The 17963-nt window shown below is 41.5% G+C and overlaps 3 protein-coding genes across 4 annotated transcripts; all 3 read right to left on the bottom strand.

Annotated features, from left to right (window-relative positions):
- Positions 1-281: 281 nt before the first annotated feature.
- On the bottom strand, positions 282-4768 carry LOC148741606 (uncharacterized). 2 transcript variants are annotated; one of them, XM_088743226.1, is made up of 2 exons: positions 3970-4768; positions 282-1602 (listed from the first exon to the last, which is right to left on the bottom strand). In XM_088743226.1, exons 1-2 carry the CDS (start codon positions 4751-4753, stop codon positions 1583-1585), a joined length of 804 nt encoding a protein of 267 aa, XP_088599352.1. In that variant the 5' UTR covers positions 4754-4768; the 3' UTR covers positions 282-1582. The 2 variants fall into 2 exon arrangements, with proteins under 2 accessions (XP_088599352.1, XP_088599358.1); XM_088743232.1 differs by having other exon boundaries at positions 282-1599.
- Positions 4769-10105: 5337 nt separating this feature from the next.
- Positions 10106-11363, bottom strand: LOC148741605 (uncharacterized). Its single transcript, XM_088743129.1, has one exon. The coding sequence runs from the start codon at positions 11255-11257 to the stop codon at positions 10535-10537; it is 723 nt and encodes a 240-aa protein (XP_088599255.1). The 5' UTR covers positions 11258-11363; the 3' UTR covers positions 10106-10534.
- Positions 11339-12944, bottom strand: LOC148741604 (uncharacterized). The gene has a single exon (XM_088743122.1). The coding sequence runs from the start codon at positions 12589-12591 to the stop codon at positions 11446-11448; it is 1146 nt and encodes a 381-aa protein (XP_088599248.1). The 5' UTR covers positions 12592-12944; the 3' UTR covers positions 11339-11445.
- Between the last annotated feature and the right edge of the window lie 5019 nt (positions 12945-17963).

The following is a 17963-nucleotide window of genomic DNA, read 5'->3' as shown; positions in this document are numbered from 1 at the left end:
TTAAACGGGTCCATGGAATTTTCCATGTACATGTAATACTTACTCGCGTATACAAAACAGTATCAAACATTCTTAATCAAAACAGGTACATAGAAATTTCCATGTAATACTCATTTTCGTATACAAACAGTATCAACCATTCAGAACCAATTTAAACAGGTACAAGGAAATTTTCATGTAATACTTATCCGATTTCATTGTGCCAGATAGTGCCTCACCAAAATGATCTATGGAAATTTCCATGAAATATTTATCCTCGTATACAAACAGTATCAAACAGTCCTGACCAAAGCGGTACCGGTACGTGGAAATAGCCATGTAATACCCTTTCACACGCAAAAAATAACAATAATTTCAAACTTTCTTGGCCCAAAATGGGTGTATGGAATTTTATAGTGACAAGTTTATAGTGTCCGAAATTCCTTTTCAAAACAAGTTTATGGAAATTTTCATGTAATACTCATTCGAATATTCAAAATAGTATCTGTTTCATGTTTTGCTAAACAAATTCTCCACTCGTCGTTATCTTTGGACCCTGATCCCGGCTTGCATGCTGAACGGCTCAGCGTGACAGCTTCTTTCCTAAAACCAGAAACAGGCTTCTCGTCCTTATATACGGATAATAAGTTCACGTTCCTTTGAACCGACAGTTTGAGGCAGAAACTCACTGAAACACATAAAAATAAGGGATAAACAAGTTATTACTTTTTGCAGGTATTGGCATTGTTTACAGGTGTTTTGACTGCAGGTTACTGCAAGTCAGCAATTTTGTCTCACTTCTTTTAGCAATTTAGTAACTGTATTATGGCATAGAAAATAAAGGAGTCAATGTCTGTAAAATGTGCAGCTTAAGTACATTTTATTTGTATAATTGTGTCTTACCTAGAGTATACGAGTCTCCAAACAATAATACAATCCCTCTTGGAGGCACGAAAAGCTTTATGATGTGCTGCATGAGGTCCACCTCATTCTCAGCCACAAACCAATTTGTGGCGCTTTTCGATGTGTGCCAACAATAACAATCTAACTACCTAGAATAATGCCTTTGAACTTTTGTAACGTAACTTTAGTTACAGGTTTTGTGAAGATGTCTGCTACGTTATCTTGCGTTGCAACATACTCTAAATTTACATTTCCATTCAGTACTTCAGATCTAATAAAGTGGTACTTAATGTCGATATGTTTTGACCTCTGATGATTTACAGGGTTCTTAGCTAGATTGATCGCTCCTTGATTGTCAACTTTAATAAGTACGTTATCGATCACTACATTCATATCACTACATAACTGTTTGAGGAATTTCGCCTCTTGAACTGCGTTCGCTAGACTAATATACTCAGCTTCGCAAGTCGAAAGTGCAACAGTTGGCTGCTTGCGACTTTTCCATGAAATTAAAGGGCCTTTTACAGATAGCTGAAAATTATACCCAGTAATGCTGCGCCTATCTTTTACAGACGCTCCCCAATCAGCATCACAAAATCCAACTAACTTCAATGCTGATCTTGATTTGCAAAATGTTAGGCCTTTTGCACGCGTGCCTTTTAAATACCTTAGCAAGTGCTTGGCCATACTGAGGTCTGATTCAGTGGGGCAAGACATCTTCTGTGAAAGTTTAATTACAACATAACACAAGTCAGGTCTAGTACCTGTCAGAACGTAAATAAGACTACCAACAATTTCTCTGTATAATCTGGGATCGCTTAATGTGCGCGAATCCTCGCTTTCTTTTTCTATCAAATTTCTTTAAAATCTTATCGATGTATTGCGTCTGGTTTATTTCAATACTCTCTTCGCTGCATTTAAACTCCGTGCCTAAAAACCATGCAAGTGGGCCGAGGTCATTCATTTTAAATTTATTACTCAAAGCGCCTTTTACCTGCTCTAGCAATGGTAAATTTGTTGCGGAAATAATTAGATCGTCGACCCAAACAATTATAATAACACGACCTTCTGTCTCGGAATTGTGAGTGTAAACACAGGAATCTGCGGCTGATTGAACAAATCTTTCTTCGCACAAATAATTATGAAGCATGTTGTTCCAGTTTCGGCCACTCTGCTTAAGACCGTATAAGGACTTTTTCAATCTACAAACTAATTTTTCGCCATTTTCTCTGACTTCTTCAAAACCTTTTGGTTTTTGCATAAAAACTTCGCATTCACCGATTGGTGCATTAAGATAGGCTGATCTTACATCCATTTGATGAATGATCATGCCTGTTTGCACGGCTTGCTGCATAAGTAGTCGAACTGAACTCATCCGTGCGGTTGGAGCAAAGGTTTCGTGGTAGTCAATTCCAGCAGTTTGCGAATAACCCTTAGCTACATATCGAGCTTTGTGGGTCTCCCCACCGTCCGGGCCAACCTTCACTGCAAACATCCAGCGGCCACCGACAATTTTTCTACCCGCAGGTGGCGTGTCTAATTCGAAAGTGTCATTGTCTCGAATTGCAGTCATTTCGTCGCTCATGGCCTTTTGCCATTTCATCCCCTCGATAGAGTTTATGGCTTCTTCGTAACTTGTCGGAATGTTTGAAACTCTATAACAGTAATCTACGGTGACGTTAATATCATCGTCTGAGTCAGTGTCTAAAACATAGTCTTCTAAGTGTTGGGGTTTGTTACGGGTTCGTGGGGGGTAGCGTTTGTCATTTTCACCGTTATCAGATTTCTCACCGGGGCTCTGACTCTCTGTCTCAGTTGAGTTACTAGTCACTTCATCATGTTCCCCCTCTGTCAGTTTTGTCGGGTCAATTTTGTTTGATTCCGGGAAATACACTAGGTAAGATGGACTTTCCTTGTCATAGCCTACAAAGATACCTTGCTTGCTGCGCGCTTCTAGCTTCTTTGCATTTTGAATATAAGCATAGCAAGTGGAGCCAAAAACTTGCATGTGGCTAATATCCGGTCTGTTGCCTACAAGCGCTTCGTAGGGAGTTTTGCCTAATCTCGCGTTGAAACATCGATTTCTGATATGGGCGAAAGTCATTAGCGCGTATGTCCAAAATTATTTTGGCAATTGTGATTCTAACAAAAGGCATCTGGCCATTTCAAAAAGACTGCGCCATGCCCGTTCCGCCGATCCATTTTGATGCGGTGAGTAGGGGCAGGATGTCTCGTGTTTTATGGTGTTTTCGCGCAATAACGATCGGAACGCTTTGTTCGAAAATTCGCCTCCGTTGTCGCTCCTAATGCGCTTTATCTTGCCATACGGGGCTGTGTCAGCCAGGAATTTCTTTGTGGCCTCTACTGTGTCACTTTTCTGCTTAAGAAAATAAACCATAATGATTCCAGTATAGTCATCCACGAAACATGATGTATACAAACCATCTCTGGCCTCCGGATTAATTGGACCAGCCAAATCACAGTGGACAAAATTTAATGCTGCTTTAGCTCTTTCATCGGGTTTCCGGTTCCGAAATTGACACATTTTACCTTGCGTACAAACCGCACACTCGCATATTTTGTCATCCTTGATTCTCATGCCGTCAACAACATTAGATAGTTTTCGTAAATCCTGAAAATTACAATGGCCCATAATTTTATGCCACTCCATCAAAGAGCTTGAATTGTTGTGGGAGGATGAAATGCTATTCAAATAGTACAACCGCCCCTTTTGTTCGATCTCGAACTTTGTGCCATCCGGTGCTTTGAAATATTTTTCTTTCCTGTTAAGATTTATGCTAGCCCCTCTTTCTACCGCCGCGGAAACAGAAAAAATATTCTGAGTGTAGGACGGGATATACAGAGCGTTGTTAAGGATAACATCATGCAAATTACCGTTAATGTCATATAACTTAACCTTAGCTTCTCCCCTCCCCAAAACTACGTTAGCCTTACTTCCATCGGCGAGCTCAACAACATGATCCTTTGCTTTAAAGTCTAAGTCAAACTTTACAAACTTAGATTCCTCAGTTACTATATGACTAGTAGCTCCCGAATCGAAAAGTAAACTATTTTGCTGTTTCTTACCTAGACCACTTTGGTCTTCAACGGTGAAAGTAAAATAATGTTCAACGGAGTCCATTTTGTTTGATATTTCCCTCTTTCTTTGGGGTTCCGCGGCTCTTTTCGCTGCATCGGTCTTCCGTACTCGGCACTCTTTAGTGTTGTGGGACTTGGTCCGGCATTGTTGGCACCATTTATCCACTACTTTATGGGAGTAACAGTTTACAGTTTTGTGCCCCTTTTTGCCACATTTATAACAGTTTCCTTGGAACTTCGCTGGGAGCGCCTTGGACGCGTTAGCCAGCATAACACCGTCGTTTTCACTACGGCAACATCGCTCGTTTTCCTCATGGCTTCGAAGGGCTGTCTTAAACTCAGCAAAGGTCATTTGCTTTTCTCTCTGCATAACTACAGTAGCAAAAGCCCTGTAGCTGCTAGGAAGACCTTTTAGTGCCATAGCTACCAGTAAGCTATCGCTGATCACCTCCCCCGCTGCCTTCAGAGCAGTTGCCGCGGTCTCCGCCCTAATAATGTAGTCCGTGGTGGTCTCTCCGTCATTCATACGAAGCGAAGTCAGCTCTGTGTAGAGGGCAATGATTCTGGGCTTTCCTTTCCCTTGGTAGTGCTCTCGCAGCACATGCAAAGCTTTCCTCCCATCGTTGTTGGCTTCCCTTATGACGAGGGACAAGCTTCTGTCGTCCAAACACTGAACAAGTTCGGCGAAGGCATTCGCTTTCTTTTCAGCACTGGGGGCTGTCGATTCGCTTTCTGGGGGAGCGACCACATTGTACAGCTTCTGAAGGCGCATGTATCCCAAAAACTTTACCTCCCATAGCTCGTATGAAAGGCGGCTAAAGCGAACGCGTTGAACATAATAACTAGGAACTTACTTTGTATCGGCGCTGTAGGCCACGAAAAGGCAACTCTAAACCAGATGTTCTCTCGGTGAAATCAACGATGAAACTAAAAAGCTAGAATATTACAACATGTAAATTTTAGCGAACGCGGGAAAGAAAAACAAAACGCATTCCCGAGGGAATGCTAATAAACTGAAATAAAATGCAAAGAATGCTAAATTCTACACGGGGGAGGAGGCTTTCTTCAACCTCTGCGCTCACTGCTGACACCTTTAACAGACCTAACAACCAAGTGGTATGTGAAGAGAAAAAAATGACGTTGGACGTCTTCAAACTGGATGAAATATCCACTAGCCTACGGTAGTTTAAAGTTCCCCAGTGTGTTGTGTAACTTTCTTTCAATCTCATTTTCGAGGGCTCGTTCAGTTTCAATTCATTAATTCAGTTTGCATCCTCAGTAACAGGGGATAATCAAACCTGTGTAAAGCATCCTTCGACCAAGCCGCCTCTCCATACCAAAAAGCACTCGAAGAATGCGGATACCGGTACACCCTACACTACGAACCATCCATGACCAACAAATAAAAAAACCGAAAACGGAACAACATACTCTGGTGCAACCCCCCATTCAGAAAAAACGTCAGCATCAATATCGGACACAGATTCCTTGCCCTAGTAGACAAGCACTTCCCTAAAGACCACAATCTCAGAAAAATATTTAACCGAAATACAATCAAGATCAGTTACCGCTACATGAACAACACCAAACACATCATCGACAATCACAACAAACGCGTTTTAAATTCGCCCCAACACATCGACGACATCGCAGATGGCACCAAAACAAAAGACAACAAAACTTGCAACTGCCGATTAAAGAACGCTTGCCCATTTAACAGAAACTGCCTCCAAACATCAGTAATCTACCAAGCCACCGTCACACGTAAGGACAACAACACTACTGAAACATACATCGGACTCAGAAAATGACTTTAAAACTAGATAAAGGAATCACACCGCATCTTGCTGACACATAAAACATAGAGATTCTACCGAACTCACCAAACACATCTGGACTCTCAAAGAAAGTAACATCGACCACTTTATTTCATGGCGCATCCTCTCATCCAGATCACCCTGCAACAGCGCGAGTAAAAGATGCAACCTCTGCCTCAAAGAAAAACCACTCATCATCTGCAGACCTGAATTGATCACTCAATAAACGCAGTGAACTTGTGTCCCCATGCCGCCTCAGAAACAAAGCATTACTGCATGCGCAATAACTGAGCAAAAGCACTTAAATTCACCGCCACGCCTCTCATGCAAATCTGTAAAGTATATGACCGATGGCAACGAATATTCTTGTCAATGAAATCCCCTGATGAGTGAGCAATAACGAAGCAGGATATAGGAAGTCTGTGTTTTGATTTTTCCGTATACTAGGCAGTGCTCGATACATAAAAGTAGAGCGTAATAAATTTTGAGTAGAAAAATACGACTTCATTTTTATCCCTACAAGCCTGTTTCGTGGTTGCTCACTCATCAAGGGATTTTATTGACAAGAATATTCGTTACCATCATTTATATACTCTACAAATTTTCATAGGAGGCGTAGCCGTGAATTACGTGCTTTGTTCAGTTATTGCGCAGTAATACTTTGTTTCTGTGGTGGCATGAGGACACACGTTCATTACTTTTATTGAGTGATGATAATTCAGGTGGGCAGATGATGAGTAGTTTCTGCTCACCGGCGTGCCACCTCACGCAAGATAGAGTCATTCATTAATCAAATGACTCCTTTCATTGCTCAAATTCAACTGTCCTTCATTCAGTGATAAGATGGTATATTTACCATACAATACTCGCGATAAGTTGATTTGCCTTTACTTTGGATAGTAGACTTACAACACGATTGAGTGCATGTGGGAAATGTCCTTGAAGTAGTAACGCTATCATGAACGCAGTACAGAAAGCACAACAACAGGACTTTTCCCTGCCATAACCGGTCTCAAACACTATCACATAAAATGCATCACCTTTACTGTTGGAGAGTGTTTGAGAGCGCTTGGTCAGTGCTGTTGAGGAAGGATCAAAGTGGACATCCGAATCTTTGAAGGCTTCTAACTACGATGTACAACAAATTTGGGTTCTGTCCTGGTGTACCGGTTCACAAGGGAATTACCATTGTTCTTTCTTTGTTTAGGAGTTATCGGTTAGCTATTGTGTATTGTTTGGTCTTTTGTATTGGCTCTTGTGAACCGGTACACGAGGACAGAACCCAAATTTGACCTACAGGCATGATCTTTTTCAGGTCTGATTTTCGCTATTGCTTAAATAGCGCTATCTACTGCGAGGATCGTGCATCATATGTATCTAATACCGCAGTACAAAATATATGAACTTCATATATTTCATTGTATCTCATTTATCACTTTCACGGGTTTATTACGAATCAACTTAACGGCCTGCTCCCAGTTGGCTTGTCAGCTCAATTGGTAGAGTGCTGCACTAGTATCGCAGAGGTCAGTGGTTCGAATCCCGTACAGGCCTGATTTTTTTCAGGTCTGATTTTGGCTATTGCTTAAATAGCGCTATCTACTGCGAGGATCGTGCATCATATGTAAATTTGACCTTCTCGAAAACCGGTCTCAAATTTTATACCAAAGAAACAGTGCCTGCGTTTATCCTTAAGAAGACAGTATATCAACAAATACGTATAAAAAATACTTCTATACATTCAGAATGTATCAAATTGCCTTTATCTATAGTGAAAAGAGAAAGAAACGACCTAACTTCTACGGAATGCTCCATCAAAATCCTCCGATTTCTGCCGCTTTCACCGCCATATTGAAAATAACGCCACCACAATACAACGCAATCGAAGTGCGCAAACCGCTTGAGAATGGTGCAACTGTGACGTAGCAATTATCTTCTCAAATTGCTTTGGAAGGGACACGTCCTGAAAAATTTGCTGTCAGATATCTCTAATGGTATTAATCGATATATCCACAAAAATAAATTCTAAGTGGACTAATTTCTGTGACAGTGTTGTTGTTATCTCGTTAGTTCTTAAAGTATGAAGGCTGATAGTTTCTAAAGAAACTGTTTGGGGCTGTGTCGGTGGGGGTAACGAAATAATTTGAATATATCAACAAAGTTGAAATGGTAAATTGGCCACCGTTACGATTATAAAAGCTGACGTTTCGAGTGTTAGCCCTTCGTCATTCGCTCCGACGAAGGGTTAACGCTCGAAACGTCAGCTTTTATAATCGTAACGGTGGCCAATTTACCATTTCAACTTTGTTGATATATTCAAATTAGTTCTTAAAGTAGTTGATAACTGTGATTTGTTTTTACTGTTGTGACAGCTCAAGAGAAAGTCATCTCTAGAGACACTTGGCCCTTACAAATGATTTCTTCCGTCAACTCGCTCACCAACAACACTCTCAGAGTGAAAATCATCCTCTTCTAACATAACACATGACAATATCTCAGCGCCAAGGTCAAACTAAACCCGAGCAAACATGACAAAAATACAATAACATTGTAACGCCGCTGCTACGCCTTTGTTACCGGACATTGATTCGCTTTAACTTTGATGTGTGTTAAACTACAATAATGACGTTATTGTTTGTCTATTAGGGACGCGATCATTCAAGTTTCACCCAGAACCGCGCTTTGGTGAGTTGCCTTGCTTTGAGCTAACAATAAGTCCTGTTTATCGGAAGAGCGTTTTTGCCCCCCTTCAAGTTCGTTTGGTTGAATTCTTACAAGCGGGGCTGTTATGTAAGTGTCTATGTTCCTTTCCTTTGTGCTTGTGTAAAGAGCTAGCTTTTTAGTAGTGTCGCGAAGTTTTACACTTAGTTTATAGTATCTTTATCGCTCGTCTGCGCAAACTTGTGACATGTGGCCTACGCTGTTCACGTTACGTTAGAACGCTACACGTTTTTCTCACTTGGCTATTAGTTTGTGTTTAAGTTCGTTTTCAAGGGGTTCTCATTTATCTTTTCGAAGATATAGTCTTTGTGTGAGTTTGTTTTTTGGGTCATCCAAGCTAAAAGTTTTAGCTTGTGTCTTAGCACCGGAGCGTCTGGAATGTTAGCTGGGGAGGAGGAGCTTATAGGTGGGGGGCTTATAAAGAGCAGGATAAGGATAAGGATAATTTATTTATACACGGTTTTTCCATCAGTTGATTTAGTTACTTCTATAATAGAAACCTATCTATCTAACTACGATAATAATTTGATAATAACAATTCAATTAAAATAAATAAATAAAAATTTTGCTTTTCATGGAGGCCGTGTCAAAAATTTACTTAGAATTAAGATCTTACTTTAAGATCTTACTTTAAACTGTGGCGATTTAAGTTAGATTTGAAATCAGTCAGCGAAGACGCTCGTCTTAGGTCTACAGGTAAGTTGTTCCACAATTGAGCTCCGCTGTACAAAAAACTTCTTTTGAGATAGTCATTTCGAGGTTGTGGAAGAACTAATTTCTTTTCGGTATACCTTAAACGATATGCACTTACACTGTCACGATATACAAATCTTGATCTCAGATAATCAGGTGTCATACCATGTAATGTTTTATACATTAGGATAGATTTCTGTTCCAATCTTTGATAGTAGAGTCTTCGCCACCCTAGCGCCCGGAACAAATCATCCAAATTACTATCATAGCTCGCTGACATAAGGATGCAAGCTGCCCGATTTTGCAGCCTTTGCAGTTTTTCAGAAAGGCCTTTGTTACAGTTTCCCCACACTATGTTACAATAATCAAAATGTGGTTGAATAAGGCTATAATTATAAACTTTAATTAAAACATTTTATGCCTTTTCTCCCTTATAAATTATATGAACAACCCAAATATGCTGCCTTGCCTGAGCTATGTTTACTGGGAAAAATTATAACCAATCAACAATTGGAGTAAATGGCTATGGGCAAAATCCCATAGCCGCATTTATTTAAAATTACTGTTCAATCAAATCCTTGATACAAAGTTTGGCCCAGTAAAGGTGAGGGCACTGAAAACGCCAAAGCATGTGACCGCAATGCCGCCCCACCCCAGGCAAGCGCAGCACAGAAGCAAGAGCCGCCCATGCAAGCTAATGCTCGGAATCACAATAGTCAACCATTATGCTGTTGAATAGACTATCTGAAGGTAAGCGAGTAAGTGCCCACCCCAAGCAAGGGCCACCCATGCGAGCTACTGCCCTGGATCAACATTAGGATAATAAAAGACAAGTATAATGAGACTTAGACCTAAGGCAAGAGCCGCCCATGCTAGCGGCTAGCATGCTAATGCCCCAGATCAACAGTGGGATACTAAACTATATGTGGAATAAGGCTCAAACGCCTCACTTTACGTCCTCGGTGTATTTGAGACAATGCCGACCCCAGGCAAGAGCCGCCCATGCTAGCTAATGCCCCAGATCAACAGTAGGATACTAAACAAAATATGTGAAAGAAGGCTTAAACGCCTCACTTAACTTCTTCGATGCATTTGGCATAATGCAAGGCAAGAGCTGCCCATGCTAGCTAATGCCCCATATCAACAATGGATAGTCCTGTGTTAATGGACAATTTACATGAACCTGCCTTACTCAAGTAAGAAGAAAGAATCTCTTGGGCTACACCAAAAGTAAGAACCACCCCTACTACCTAATACTGCAGGTGGAAGAAAATAGTAAACTGAGGCAATTGCACCCGCTGGATGGTGAGAAAATAACAGCTTTAAGAGCAAAGATTAGGTGGTCTAATATACTTAAGAAATGCATTAGATTTCCATCGCCCTAAGAGGCGGATTTGAGCATCGGATAACCCCTTATCTGCAGCATGAGAAGCAGCGCCAATTCGAAAACTATGTCCCTTGTAGACTGAGGGGGACAAACCACAAAACTGTACGGCAGATGACAACTGATTGGAAAAATGAGACCGAGAAACTGGAGCCCCATCCACTGTAATGAAGAGAGCACCCGGTCGGGTCCCTCGCATTGCTAAATACTTGGCCAAAAGCTCCACAGGGCAGGATTGTGGCTGACGAGACACCAAAATGGAAAAAGGGGGAGCATTGTAACTATGTTTAAAATTACCGAAAGTAATCTTGAAAGCATTCAAATCCCTTGAAGAGCTGAGCAGCTTACTAACATGCGAAATTTGTAAGGGAGAAGTATCACTCCGCCCACTAGTTGAAGTCATTTCACCAATTCGTAAAAAGGCAAAGAATGCTAGTGAACACATTGCCTGAAATTGACAAATTTGATAAGGAGAACCAACCAAAGAAGGTGCCACAGAAATTAATTTAGCTAAAATGGGCAATGTAATGGGAAGACGACTGTCAAGGCGAAAGCCAACTTTGTGAAAACCTTTAAGCATCTGAGCAACATAAAAAACTTTAGAGGGATCTGAAAAGTCCTTTAGCTTATGGCAGTAACTCAAACATGACACATAGGTCATCACAGTGGATGGAGCATACTGTGAACGAAACAAATAAGCAATAAATAAGGCCAAAATGGAAGGTGAAATAGGCAATGCTTGAAAAAGGTGATGAAAGGTAGAAACAAAAAATTGGTGGAAAAGCTTCCAAGCACGCTGATAAGTTGGTATGGATGAGGGCTGAAGACTGGAGCGAAGTAAAAAGGAAGCTATTGAAGCCAACTCAGTGGCTGCAGATGAGGAGGTATGACCGTGGGAGCTTTGTGCATGTAAGCTGGTGCCAGTTGTTTGAAAATCTGCAACTGTAACTGAGAAAGAGAATCAGCCAGCTTATTCTGTAAGCCTGGGACATGCTTAGCTTTAAAACATATATTGTAATTAAGACAAACTAGGACCAGCTTACGCACAAAGAACATTAAGTCCTTATCACGACAAGTCTGTTTGTTAATAACATGGACCAATGCTTCATTGTCGGTAAAAAACAAAACACGCTGATTCTTAATAGTATGTCCCCAGAGGTGGAGACTTAGGACAATGGGATAAAATTCAAGAAATGCTATGTTGCGATGACGCCAGCTCGCGGGCCATTCCCCATAGCACCAATGCCCGCCAAAAACTGCCCCAAAGCCTATGGCACCGGATGCATCGGTATACAATTTGAGATGGTGTGAATTAGCCCAATCAACTGAGAGAAAAAAGGAGCGACCATTAAAACCCGACAGAAATTGCTGCCAGACTTTAAGATCTGCTTTAACTTCCTGAGTCAACCTGATAAGGAAATGAGGACGCCGAAGACCGATTGCCAAATCAATAAGACGACGCAGAAATGCACGACCAGGAACAACTACTGTACAGGCAAAGTTCAATAAACCTGTCAACGACTGTATCTCTTGTAAGGTAACCTTGCGACGCCTGAGAAAACCGGAAATTAGGTCCTGACATTTTACTAGCTTATCAGGAGGCAGCCGAGCCTCCATAAAGACCGAGTCTAATTCAATACCTGCGAATGAAATTGTTGATGAAGGGCCAATTGTTTTTTCCGGCGCCATAGGGATGCCCAGATATTGGCAGAGCATTAAGAATAAATCAAGTTGTTGTTTACACAAATCAGGAGAGGGGGAGACAATGAGAAAATCATCCAGCAGGTGCAAAATGTGATCGATATGCAATTTCTTTTGGGCAATCCATTCTATGGCAGAAGAAAAAATTTCAAATGTTTTGCAAGAGCTTGAACACCCCATCGGCATACAGCGGTCATAATAATAAAATCCTCTCCAACAAATCCCCAAAAGGTTGTAATCTTGGGGTTGAATAGGAATGATTCGAAAAGCATTCTTAATATCTGTTTTGGCCATAAAACAGCCGTGGCCAACAGTTCTGATGATATGAATGGCATCTTCCACCGTAGCATAGGATACGCTAGTAAATTCTGAAGAAATGCCATCATTCAATGATGAACCTTGAGGGAAAGAAAGGTGGTGAATCAAACGGAATTCACCCTCTTTCTTTTTAGGAACCAAACCCAGTGGAGATATACGAAAATGGGGAAAAGGTGGAGAGGAATAAGGGCCTGCAATGCGATGAGCGGCAATTTCTTTATCTAGTTTGGCATCAACTGCCTCAGGATATTGGATTGCAGAAAGTAGGTTTTTAGCACATGTAGAGTCTTGCGGTCCTTCATAGTACAAGGGAAAGCCATAATCAAAACCATTGGATAAAAGCTCTACTACGGAAGGGATATACCCAGACAGAAAAAATTGCAAACGATCACTGTGGACGGGTGTTGGAAGCTCCCGAGGAAGTAGGTTGGGGAGTGATCCGGCTGCTAGGGGTGTTATGGCTGCGTTGCTTGGACAATTTGGAAGCGTGTCCTTTGCTAAAGGCACGAAAATTACAATTTATAGCCCGATGTGGACCATCACATTTAGCACATGAGTGCTTAAAGGAGCATCCTGAGCAATAACCCCCTTTATGAAACTTGAAACAATAACCCCGAGGGATATCAAAGTTCTTAGCAAGGCTGGTTGCTGGAATGGATTTTCTGGCATTAGTCTGAGACTTCAACCACAATTCCCAATGTACAGAGCCCCAGGGAAGAGAGGTGGCCTCAGACTGGCGCAAAAAACGGAAGTTTTCATCATAATAACGCCAATTATGCCCCCTAGCAGCCAGATCTTGAATAGTAGCCCCATACTTCATGAGCCCGGGAGCCTCATGGGGATACTGTGCAGTAAAAATACCCACAAAAACATGAAAAGCTTGGAGCCAAACATCTATTGACGTAATACGTTTAGCTTTGTTTACTGGCTCAAGAGCTAACGATGGGGAAGAGCCTTCCTGGGAGGGTTGGAGTGTGATGCGAAATTTGTCCTCAAAAGCTGGATGAACAAGAAGGGAGCCAAAATCAACAAATTCATTTTGAATAATTCGGCTCCGAATCTTAGCTGGGATCCGTGCATCGATTGGTAGGTTAACAGACTGGAAAACATCATTGGGACGCTGTGTTCCCGGGGGCAAAACAAGAGCAACAAGGGCTCTAAATCAAATTAAACAGGAGCAACAAGTGCCCCAAATAAAATCCAGAGCAACAAGGGCTCTAAATCAAAATAAACAGGAGCAACAAGGGCTCCAAGTAAAATATAACCAGAGTAACAAGGGGGCTAATTCAAGATAAACAAGAGCAACAAGGGCTCTAAATCAAGCTAATCAGGAGCAACAAGGGCCCCAAATAAAATCCAGAGCAACAAGGGCTCTAATTCTAAACAAACAGGAGCAACAAGGGCTCCAAGTAAAATATAACCAGAGTAACAAGGGGGCTAATTCAAGATAAACAAGAGCAACAAGGGCTCTAAATCGAAATAAACAGGAGCAACAAGGGCCCCAAATAAAAACCAGAGTAACAAGGGCTCTAATTCAAAATAAACAGGAGCAACAAGGGCCCCAAATAAAACCAGAGCAACAAGGGCTCTACATCAAAATAAACAGGAGCAACAAGGGCCCCAGTAAAATAAAACCAGAGTAACAAGGGGGCTAATGCAAGATAAACAAGAGCAACAAGGGCCCCAAATAAAAACCAGAGCAACAAGGGCTCTAAATCAAAATAAACAGGAGAAACAAGGGCCCCAAGTAAAATAAAACCAGAGCAACAAGGGCTCAAATTCAAATTAAACAGGAGCCACAAGGGCCCCAAAGCAAATAAAACCAATGCAACAATGGCAATAATTCAAAATAAGGATGAGCAACAAGGGCCTGAAATAAATAAACCCAGAGCAACAAAGGCTCTACTTCAAAATAACAGGAGCAACAAGGGCCTCAACTAAAAGAAAACCAGAGCAACAAGGGCTCTAATTCAAAAGGAAAACAAACAAGAGCAACCAGCGCTCCAAGGGGAATGAAACATGAGCAACACGGGCCCTAATAAATTAAAATTAAACAAACCAGAGTAACAAGGGCTTAAAATTACAAAAATTGTTTCCAACAAGGGCCGAAAATCAAGATTAATAAAACTCAGCACCAGGGCCTTATAAAACAATACCAGAAAAAGAAAGCCGCAAGGTGAGAAATCAAAGCGAGCGAAGGGCCTTCAAGATAGCTCCCCGATAGCTTCGATATAAAGAATATTGGCCTTGAGGGTTTAAGTGAACGCCATCGGACAAGTAAGGACTGACGGTGGGATTACTAAAGCCCTTATGGCGCCAGGAAAAAACGGTGGGACAAGGCTCTAGAACATCGGTGAGATATTGGTTGAGGATCGTTGCCGCCGTGTTGAAGAACGGCGCTCGAACACGAGGTATCACCTCGCAAATACCGATGACACGTACGGAGTACGATTGGAGCAGCAATTGAACCAAATCATCGATCCCTGAACCGACGACCTCGGGACGGTTAGCACCAAGATCATTTGTGCCTATTTCAAGAATGATGACGTCGGGTTTTAGGGCAGAAACAACACCAAGGTCGTAAAGGCGAAGTTTCTTCACAGTACGACCGCCCACGCCATGCAAGTGAATCACGGCGTCGCCCAAAAGATTAAAATGCTCGGCAGCACGGGCATCAAAATTGGATCTAAGGTCTGAACTCAGCCTTCGAACAAACGAATGGCCTAAAATAAGAACTGTGGGAGGTGAGCTAGCCATAAAACCAAAGAAAGAAAGTCGAAACGAAGAAAGCTGTGAATTCGACCAAGCACATGTGCAAGCAAAATGTAAGAAATAGACCAAACCACAGAAAGCTCGGGACTTCTAAAGACAAATCGTCAAAGAGGAAACTGTTTTAAGGGATAAAATTAATAAAACTCACCTCGAATGAAAAACCACGATGAAAAACCACGATGAAAAACCACGTCTTTCACCACCATCAAGATGGAACGGAGTGACGCTCACATGGGAGCCTGGTCACTTGGCAAGCACAAGTATCCTAAAGGGTATTGGGTATAATCCAAATAAATGCCACCCCAAGTCCCAGGCCCCCAAAAGAAATAAAAAGTACACAACGGGGAGAAGAAGCATAAAAATTCTATTTGCAAGCAAATATTTCCTTTATGCCTTTTCTCCCTTATAAATTATATGAACAACCCAAATATGCTGCCTTGCCTGAGCTATGTTTACTGGGAAAAATTATAACCAATCAACAATTGGAGTAAATGGGTATGGGCAAAATCCCATAGCCGCATTTATTTAAAATTACTGTTCAATCAAATCCTTGATACAAAGTTTGGCCCAGTAAAGGTGAGGGCACTGAAAACGCCAAAGCATGTGACCGCACACATGCCGCCCCCAAAAACAAAAACAAAAAAAAAAAATATATATATATATATATATATATATACTGTATTTAGAATCTTTAGTGTTAGTTCCAGGTACTTGTTGCCCCCTTTTCTGTAGATGCCTCCTCGTCGTTCACAGCGATCCAAGTGGCCATCTGCTCAGGCCTTGGAGGCCTTGGTCTCCTCCCCTCCGCAGCGTGTCAGGAGACAGAGTTTGGGTCTCGATGGCAGTGCATCATCTTCCAACCATCAACCCTCCATTCTGCATGAATCCTTGGCAGCACAACCTGGGTCACGAGCAGCAACCTTGTCCCCTGTGCAATCCCAGTCACCTCCTGCAGCACCAGCTACAGATCAGCTCACTGCGTTAACTTCACCTGTAACGGATCAGCTGGAGTGAGATGCCGAGTTCGTTTAATCGCACCAATGGCAGAAGCTATCTTCTTAGAGATGTTTTCAATATGACACTCCCAATTTATATTTTGATCGACATAAACTTCAAGGGATTTAGCGGAGGTTACTTGTTCGATTGCGTTTTCGTTTATAATAAGAGAGGGACTTTCCGTAAATTGTGATAACTTCTGCCTTGATGCAATAAGCATGAACTCAGTTTTTGTCATATTCAGGGGAAATTTGTTAGCAGAGAGCCATTCGCACACATTGCTCAGGTCATGATTAAGGCAATAATTTATACAGTGCTCAATATCAGTACTGGCAAGCGTCAGGCTGGTATCATCTGCATACATTCTAGGTTCCGAATATGTCAAACAATTTGGTAAGTCATGAATATATATCAAAAATAAAAGAGGTCCCAAAATTGTTCCCTGGGGAACACCACATCTCAGACATTTGGGAGTTGACTCACTAGAATTTAAATGACAAATCTGTGTTCAAGTTTCCAGATGGGATTTGAACCCACGACCCTCCGTGCCTAGTCGCATGCTCTAACCACTGAGCTACAGGAGACTCTATGGTGAGCAATAGACCATAGAGTCTCCTGAAGCTCACCATAGAGTCTCCTGTAGCTCAGTGGTTAGAGCATCCGACTAGATCACGGAGGGTCGTGGGTTCAAATCCCATCTGGAAACTCGATTTTTCTCTTATATTAAAATTGTTTATTTCATCTTTAAATCTGTGTTCGGTTATCTAAATAAGCAGTTTATAAGCAGGGTACATCAGACGTTATTAGAGAGAACCAAGTCAAACTTAGGCTCATGAGTACCTCTTTGGCATTTCTCTTGGTTCATCCTCTCGACTGAGACTTGAAGGCTATGAGGAAATTTATGTTAGCCAGTCAACAACTCGAACCTCTTGCCAGCTCGCCGGAATCAAAATCCCCTGGAGTTCCGTCGAGCCGTTTTTGACCATCTATTACTCGAGCTTCGGTAACTCGCTCTTTCGCTAACTGAAAGCATGCTGTTTTGCTTTAGGCCATTTTCTCCACAGTTCTACTTGAAAAAAGTCAAACCGCGATAAGACAATTTAGGGTGAGTCAAAACAAATTGTACTCGGTCGGTAGATCAAGAGAACCTTATTCGTAGTCACTTACCCAGGTATTCAATTTCGCGATTAGCGACACAGAAATTTGCTGGGTTTTATTTTTTGCCAATATGGAAATAAGGCATTAAATTTTGCGATTCAAACTTTCCCAACATCATTTTATTTTTCAAAATTTCTTAACTTTAGACTGCACGAAAGATAATCCAGGGAATTTTTACGACTCTAGTGATTCAAATGAAGATGATGGCTACATCTTTATTCCATGTGCGAAATCTTTAAACAGCAAATTAACTTCCTTTTACGATAGAATTGCATCATTGAATAAAATCTCGCATACTGATTGGTTAACGAAGCGAGGTATTTAGCGTGTACTTGCGAGTTGAAAACGAAGCTAAGTGAAATTGTTTCGTATCTACGTCACTAAGCACAACAACTATCGTCAAATTGTTACAAAGTTTGGTT

The sequence above is a fragment of the Stylophora pistillata genome, chromosome 1 (assembly GCF_964205215.1).
Source record: "Stylophora pistillata chromosome 1, jaStyPist1.2, whole genome shotgun sequence".
Classification (NCBI taxonomy): domain Eukaryota; kingdom Metazoa; phylum Cnidaria; class Anthozoa; order Scleractinia; family Pocilloporidae; genus Stylophora; species Stylophora pistillata.
Note: the sequence above shows the minus strand (reverse complement) of the source record. Positions and strands in the feature narration are given on the sequence as shown.